This window comes from Culex pipiens, chromosome 2, assembly GCF_016801865.2.
Source record: "Culex pipiens pallens isolate TS chromosome 2, TS_CPP_V2, whole genome shotgun sequence".
Taxonomy (NCBI): Eukaryota; Metazoa; Arthropoda; class Insecta; order Diptera; family Culicidae; genus Culex; species Culex pipiens.
This window is the reverse complement of record NC_068938.1, coordinates 3,230,314-3,238,788: the sequence shown is the minus strand read 5'-3', so window position 1 is coordinate 3,238,788 and position 8,475 is coordinate 3,230,314. Positions and strand designations below refer to the sequence as shown.

The following is an 8,475-nucleotide window of genomic DNA, read 5'->3' as shown; positions in this document are numbered from 1 at the left end:
CCAGATCGCAAGCAAACATCTTCATGCAAAACCACCACCGAAACAAAACAGGTTACCTCAGAGCATTTCGAAAGTTCCGATCTTTTGAACGGCCTCCGAGCGCAGAACGACCCGCAGGTCTGGGCGCAGACAGGGTGGCGACTCTGGAGGAAAAAGATTCGGTGAACTTTTTGAAATTCAAAACAACACATAACTTAACTGGTGTGCGGAGGCCTTCCGACCTCCGCCGTTGGAGGAGTCCTAGTTCTCCCCTTGCGCGGTAGAAAGGTTGTCACGGATCGGCAGAATGCAGATCTTAGAGATCGCACGCTGATAGCTGCCGTCCTTTGTGCTCACCGTGACGACACGGATATTGCCGTCAGCTCCCGGGTGGATATCGGAAACGCGTCCGAGCTGCCACTTCAACGGCGGGAGGTTCTCGTCCTTCAGCAGGACCATGGTTCCGACAGCAACGTTGTCTTTTTGCTTTGTCCACTTCGTGCTGTTGTGCAGGTCCGACAGGTAGAGGTTGGACCACTTTTTCCAGAGCTGCTGCGTGTACCGCTGGACGGTTTGCCAGGCCGACAGTCTGTTCTCGGGAATGTGGTCGAGGTTTGGTTCTGGAATCGCAGTGAGTGGACGCTGGATCAGGAAGTGTTCGGGGTCAGCGCTTCGAAGTCTGCGGGGTCGTTGCTGAGCGGCGTGAGCGGTCGCGAGTTGAGGATCGCTTCGATCTGAACCAGCACAGTCTGGAACTCGTCGTACAGCAGGGTGTGCAGCCCGATCGTACGTTTGAACAGCAACTTGAAGCTCTTCACCGCGGACTCCCAGAGGCCGCCGAAGTTCGGCGAGCGAGCGGGAATGAACTTAAATTCGATGCTGTCGTTCGCTGTTTCGCGGATGATCTCCTCTTCGAACTGCTGACTTAGGAACAGCTTGGCGAGTTCGCTCAGCTCACGTCTTGCACCGACGAAGTTCTTGGCATTGTCGCACATGACCAGCTTCGGTTTGCCACGCCGGGCAGTGAACCGTTTGAGGGCCGCCAGAAATGCCTGCGTCGTTAGGTCTGCTGCTAGTTCTAGGTGAACGGCCTTGGTGACCAGGCAGACGAAGATGGCAACGAAGCACTTCACTGGGCGAGCTCGGCGCTGCGGGTACGCGACCTGGAAAGGTCCGCAGTAGTCAACTCCGACTCGTGCGAACGGTGTGCATGGAGTGACTCGTTCGGGCGGCAAATCCGCCATGAGCTGGTCCAGAACCTTCGGCTTGACACGGAAGCAATCGACACACTTGTGGATCACCTCGCGAACGAGGTTGCGGATGTTGATCGGCCAGAATCGCTCACGCACAGCAGAGATCAACAGTTGTTGTCCAGCGTGAAACATGGTCTCGTGATAGTGTGTGACGATAAGCTTCGTGAACGGATGACGATGGTCGAGAATGTACGGATGCTTCCGGTTGTCCGAGACTGCGGCGTGCTGCAACCGGCCGCCGACGCACAGGATTCCATAGATGATTCTTGGGTTCAGCGCAGCGATGCGGGAGTTGTTTGGAATCGCGCGATCTCTGGACAAAGCATCGTACTCTTCCGGAAAGCATTCTCGTTGAGCGAGTCGCACCAGCTTCTTCAAAGCGACCTCGAGCTCTTCAGCCGTCAACGGACCAACTCTGCGACAGTGTTTGTTCGCCGCACGGCTGTTGAAACAGAAGCGACAGATTACAGCGGTCGTCCGTATTGTCACAGTGTACGATGAATTCGCTGTAAACAGTCTGCAGGGCTCGGCGTCATGTGCAACTGCAGCGACAGCGTTGTGTTCCTCCAGTTCTTCGTGGTCGAAGTCTGCTGCGTTCGGCACTTGAGCGTGCGGCCAGTGCTGGTGGTCGAGACTCAGCCAATCGGGTCCGTTGAACCAAAGCTTTGAGTACTGCAGCTGCATCGGTGTCATGCCGCGGGAAATGATGTCAGCTGGGTTCTCTATTCCGGGCACATGGTCCCAAGATCCGCTCTCCGTCAGATGTTGAATCTCGGATACACGGTTGGCCACAAACTGGTTCCATCTGGACGGCAGTGCCGCAAGCCAGCAGCGTACGATCATGGAATCCGTCCAGAAGAACGCTTTGCCTCGGAAGTTGATGGCGTTGGCCACCTTCTCGTACAGATGCGCCAGCAGCAGAGCGGACGCCAGCTCCAGGCGGGGAATCGACTGCTTACGCTTCTTCTTCTTCAGGTTCTCGAGCGGTGCGATGCGGGATTTGGAGGCCAGTAAGCGGACGGTGACGTCGCCGTTGGCCGAAACGGTTCGGATGTAGATGCACGCACCGTAAGCGTTGACTGAAGCGTCGCAGAACCCGTGAAGCTGCACATTCTTGTCATCTGCACCTGTGCCAATCCAGCGGGGTATCGACAGGCTGTCCAGACCGGCTAGATTTCTGCGATATTCTCGCCAGTACTCCTGCAGATCTTCTGGCAGAGCGGCGTCCCAGTCCAGTTCCATGCGCCACAGCTTCTGCACGAAGATTTTCGCTTGGACGACGACAGGACCGATCAACCCGTACGGGTCGAAGATCATGGCCATGTCTGAGGCCACGACACGCTTCGTGATCACGGCAACGTCGTTCCACTTTGGCGATCTGAAACGGAAACAGTCCGTACTGGGCTCCCAGACGAGCCCGAGCGTCTTGACGGTTGCGTCAGACGTGTCCAGTTCTAGCAGAGTCCGTTCGTCGCGAAGATGTTCCGGGACGTCAAGCAGGATGTCTCTGGAGTTTGAGTGCCATTTTCGCAACGAGAATCCGCCAGATTCCATCAGATCGACCATTTCGGCGACTAGCTCTTTTCCTTCAGCGACCGTGTGCGCACCTGCCAACATGTCGTCAACGTAGAAGTCACGTTTGAGGACCTTGGCAGCGGATGGGTGCGTCTTTTCTCCAATCTCACCGAGTTTTTGCAAACACTTGGTCACTAAATATGGCGCAGACGCCGTTCCGTACGTGACAGTGGTCAGCTCGTAGATTCGGATGGGTTCGTCCACATTGTCTCTCCAAACAATCCTCTGCAGTCTCTGGTCGTCAGGCTGGACGCGAATCATACGGTACATCTTGGCGATGTCAGCAACGATGGCAACAGCGTGGAGTCGAAAGCGTAGCGCAATGTCTAGTAAATCGTCCTGCACAACTGGTCCCACCATGAGCGCATCGTTCAGAGCAACTCCGGTAGACGTGCGACACGAAGCATCAAACACCACGCGGAGCTTCGTAGTGGTGCTGTCCGGCCTCAAGACGCAGTGGTGTGGCAGGTAATACGCTAACTCTCCCCCGGCCGTGTCGCCGGCAACCCGTTTCATGTGTCCCATGGCTTCGTACTCGTGAATAAAATCACTGTACTGTTGTTTCAGGTCCGGATTCGCTGACAGCCGCTTCTCCAGTCCCAGGAAGCGTTTGATGGCTGTTGATCTGGACTCACCGAGACGCTGGACAGCGTACTTCTTTTTGGGCAGCGTCACAACAAATCTGCCAGTTTCATCACGAACCGTCGTCTCCTCGAACAGCTGCTCGCACGTGGATTCTTCAATCGAGTGCGTGCTTTTGGTGCGGCACGTTTCCAGTTCCCAAAATCTGGTCAGCAGCTCGTTGATTGCCGCGACGGATACGAGAGACGTCGATTCTGGAACGCTGCCAGAAAGCCGGCCGGAAATGATCCAACCGAACACCGTGTTGTGCAGCGTGGGACCGTCTGCAGCTGGTTTCACACGTTCGTCCGTCAGCAAGTCCATGTAAAACTCGGCACCGATAATGACGTCCACTGGACCGGTTTGTGGCAGTGTGGCTTGAGAGTCTGTAGTCTGTAGGTTAGTCGGATTAGCAGGTGCATTGTTGGCTGGAGTGTGTGTTGTCTGATTCGTGTTCTGTGGTCTGGGTTGTTGTCGCTGTACTGAGGTCGTCGCGGTCGGTCTCGACTGCTGTTGTGGAACGGAGGATCTCATCTGATCGTTGTGCAGCATCGAGTGGTGTTTCTGGTGACAGTGGTGGCAAGTTCCTCCTTCGCACGTCCGCGGGTAATGTCCAGGCTTCAGGCAGTTTCTGCACAGCTTGTTCCTCGAAACAGCGTCGTTGCGCTCCGAGATCGTCATCTTCTGGAACTTGAAGCACCGGAACGGGGTGTGCCACGGGCCGCTGCAAAAGTGACACTGGTTGCTGCTCCGCACAGCAGTGTGACAGACTGCTGCTTTCGGAGGGCGCTGTTCCGACGGTTTCGCTTTCGCTCGTTTGATCGACTGAAGAACCGAACAGTGGCCGCGCAGGTACTCCAGTAGAGCCTTGTAGGTTGGGACTTCCTTGCTGTTGTGGTGGGTCTCCCAATTCCTAAGCGTGGCCGAGTCCAGCTTTGAGCACAGGACGTGCGCCATAACCGTACTCCAGTCGGCAGTCTTTTCGCCCATCTTGTCCAACATCTGCAGATTTTTCTCAAACTCACCGAGCAGGTGGCTGAGACCGTCGTACGACTCCTTGGTCAGCGGTTCCAGATCCAGAATGACATCGAGGTGGGCCTTCACGATCAGCTTCTTGTTTCCGTACTCCTCCTCCAGCGCGTTCCACGCGACGGAGTAGTTTTCTTCCGACAGGTCGATGCCACTGATCTCCAGCAACGCAGGACCAGAAAGAGACGATTGGAGGTAGGTGAACTTGTCCATCGATGTCAGCTTCGAGTTCCGGTGGATGAGACTCTTGAAGGTGTCACGGAAGGTCACCCACTCGCGCAGATTTCCGCTGAAGTTCGGCAGATGAATGTCAGGCAGCTTGACGCGCAACGGAAACGAGGTATCCGCATCACCAACACTTGGAACTGTCTGCGCGACGTCCTTGACCGGCCGCTTCGCAATCAGCATCGCCTTAACCTTGCAGAATTTGTTGTCGAACTCCTGCACCACCTGTAGATTGGCCTCTTCACGATGTGACACGACCTCCTGCTTAACCTTCGGCTCCGCATCCGCAAACTTGGCCGCATCCTTTTCTTCCAGCAGCAACTCCAGCTTCGTCCGTAGATCCGTGAACTCCTGATACACGTCGTTCAGCATTCCGAGTCGAACTTCCAGCTGGCACTCGTGTTCTTCCGCCTTGTAGTGCTCGACGAACTGATTCAGCACCTCCAGCTTGTTCAGCAGGATCTCCTGCTTCTTCCGCAAAGTCTGCAGATCGCCCATCGTGACCACTGATCGCCAACTGAATAACATCCACTTTCACTTTCAGGTTCACCAGAGACAAACAGATCGACTCGACGTTCCACGACGCGACCGCGCAAGACAGATTGCGAACTGTACGACCCAGTATTGACAGCAGCGACAGGGGAATCGACCAGGGAACTCCAGAGGACCAGACAGAACGACACAACACTCATGCAACCTGACCAGACTAATAAAAACTCTCGTGCAATTTTATTTTCAAAAGCCACTTTATTTCGATCCGCAAAAGAGCCAAATTAACCGAGCCACCGTACTACGTACAAATACTCTCTTGAATCTGCTTCGAAATCCGCCAAATCCGTCCCGAAAGCTCCAGGCACCAATCAATCACCGACTCCAACGATGACGTCAGCCAACCGGTTGAGATGGTGACGTCGCGACGCTTGCCAAAGCGCGCGCACACCGTGAGTCGCCGTGAGTTCCGCGATGGCGAAATCTTCTTCACCGCACTGCACTGATCGTCGCCGCTTTTGTTCGACACGAACAATTCACTTTTTATGCACAATTGTGCCACTGTTACTGCCCCGATTTTTCCGCAATTTTTCGGCGATTTTTTCGCACTTTTCACGGATTTTCCGTGCACTTTTTGTCCGTTTTTCACGCGCAGCACGCACCAAAACTGTCCAGGCGCGCTTCTGCACCGTTCACTTCAGGCCGCTCTTCGCGAGCCGGCCTACACTTCGCACTGAACTGTCCGTTTCGCGAAGTGTCCCGAACCTGGCCAGACCGGATCCTTCGGATCCGGTTCGAAGGACCAAATGTTCGCGCGTGTGGTCGGTTCGGGGATTTCGGACACTAATCATAAACCGTTTAGCACTGATTAAAACAATTTTATTGCGCGAACAGAAACTACACAATTTATTCTTAAACGCGTAGCTGTCTGGCGTAGTCAACGGTTTATTTAAGACTATACTCTAAAAGGGACAGTACATGAGAAGCGAGCCGGGGAGAGATCAACAAGAGCGAGGATCACCTCTGCTCACTCTGCTCATCTCAGGGACAGACAGGGACAGAATAACATTTATTTGTGGATCACATTTAGGCTAGTAGAATTGGGAAATTTTTGAACAACTTCCGTTCAGTAAAAATTATGTCTTTCTCTTGTTTACCTGTTTCATTTCATAAAATATAGTCGATAATAGTAAAAAAAAGTTGGTCAAAATTTAATAACTAACAATTTATTCATAAAATTAAGAAGATTTCAAAAATTCTGTTGATAAGCTATTTATAGATATTATAACATTTTTTTATTAGCGAAGGGAGTACTATCATGTTCATAACAAATATTTTCAAAGTGCTTTGAAGTATAACTAGTTGAAAAAATATTTTGTATAAATTACACTGCAATGATGAAGAAATAATTTTCCAATTCCAAATACATTTCAGTTTTTATTTTCTTTTTTTAATAAATCAAAAATATCAAATAACAAATTTTTGTCAACAAAGACAGTTCTAATCAATCAGCTGAAATCCAATAAGATTTTTTTATGTTTTAAGGCCGTTGCAAATATTTTTCAAAATTTATGTCGCCCCCCTTCAAAATTGGTCTGAAAAATCAGGAAGCAAAATTTTTTTTTTCCAAAAAACTTCAAAACTTACATGAAAATAGAAATCTTATCAACTGAAAACAAACTAAAATACATTTTTCTGCATTGATAATCATTAGGGTTAGTGAAATTTCACGATTTCGCGGACAGCGTGAAATTCGCGAAATTTGGCTTTTTTCACGAAATCCCGTGAAATTTAATGTTTGTATGAAAATGTAAGATTTTTCTCAAAATAATTTATCAAACTCGAATAGGAATGAAAATAATCTAATGAACTATTGTAGAATTAAGCAAGTGAATACACTGGTTTAATTACTAATATAGGGTTAGTATTTTTTGACGATTTCGTGGACGGCGTGAATTCTTGAAATGTAATCTCAATTCTCAATTCATTTTTTTTAATAACAATAGATATTTTTTTTTCAATAAATGTTTCATCCATGAAGACTATTGAAATCAATTTTATTAGTTTTTAATTGAAAAGCTTGATATTAACCATTTGAAGAAGTTTTCAGATTTTTGAGTTGTTTTAGAAACTAACTGAATTTAGTAGTATTCACTGTAATATAGGGGAGTTTGGGGTAATATGGACAGGGGGGGGGGGGGTAATTTGGACACCCCTTTAAAAATCACGTTTTCTTCGGATATAAAGTGAAAACGGCAATTTAAGTGATAAGGCTAGTACTAGTAATGGCCTAGGAGTATGGACAAACCAAAAATGTTGGAATAGGTTAAGTAGTTTTGGTGTAATATGTAAAAGTTTCCAAAGGCCGGTTGGCACTGCCTTAAATTCTAATATTTGAAGGTTAGGAAATAAGGTTTTGCAGGGGTTATATGGCAAAAAAGTGGACATTTTATGTTTAAGGGGGTTGCTTGGACGATGCCTGAGATATGTTCGTATAAAAATTGAGCATTTTATACATTTTTATCATCAAAAATTGCAAATTATGATAGAATATGCTATGGGGGTAATTTGGACATGGCTTGTGGGGTAATTTGGACATACCTGAAAGTCTACCTGTCAGGCAACAAAAAAGTAACTTTCATGGTTGGATGAGTTTCAAAAGCGATTTAGATAAATTTAGAGGGATTTAATATGTCAAAACAATCAAAAAGGAATGTGAGCAATGAGAACTTTCACAAAACCCCTATTTTTTAATTTAGATAAATTTATTCCAATATTCGAATTGATGAAAATCTGATTACTGTACATTTGGCGTTCAACAAGACTCTAATGTTGATTGCTTTTAATTAATTTCTTTGACATTTCTAATTTCTATGCTGGTTTACAATAATATTTAAATTTGAAGGGCTACAGAATGTAAAATTAAAAAAAAAATGATATTTTCAGGCTAATAAATTCTATATAAAGATTGATTTATATAAACATAAACGATACCTTAAGAGGCAGTATTTGTAAATATTGCTCGGTTTGTTCTAGAGGTCGTATCGAGGTGCTCCGATTTGGATGAAACTTTCAGGGTTTGTTTGTCTATACATGAGATGAACTCATGCCAAATATGAGCCCTCTACGACAAAGGGAAGTGGGGTAAAACGGGCTTTGAAGTTTGAGGTCCAAAAAACCTAAAAAAATTAAAATTGCTCGCATTTCCGTAAAACTTTATCAATTCCAACTCTCTTAGATGCATTCGAAAGGTCTTTTGAAGCACTTCAAAATGTGCCATAGACATCCAGGATTGGTTCGACTT

At 48.2% G+C, this 8,475-nt stretch overlaps 1 protein-coding gene across 1 annotated transcript; it reads right to left on the bottom strand.

Annotated features, from left to right (window-relative positions):
* Window positions 1-240: 240 nt before the first annotated feature.
* Window positions 241-5,180, bottom strand: LOC120412455 (uncharacterized). Its single transcript, XM_039572926.1, has 2 exons — window positions 649-5,180; window positions 241-568 (listed from the first exon to the last, which is right to left on the bottom strand). The coding sequence occupies exons 1-2, from the start codon at window positions 5,178-5,180 to the stop codon at window positions 241-243; spliced, it is 4,860 nt and encodes a 1,619-aa protein (XP_039428860.1).
* Between the last annotated feature and the right edge of the window lie 3,295 nt (window positions 5,181-8,475).

Coding starts and splice junctions, on each gene's coding strand:
- LOC120412455 (XM_039572926.1), bottom strand. CDS start 5,180: ATGGGCGATCTGCAGACTTTGCGGAAGAAGCAGGAGATCCTGCTGAAC. Junction 569..648: donor GACCCCGCAGACTTCGAAGC/GCTGACCCCGAA, acceptor TCCCGAGAACAG/ACTGTCGGCCTGGCAAACCG.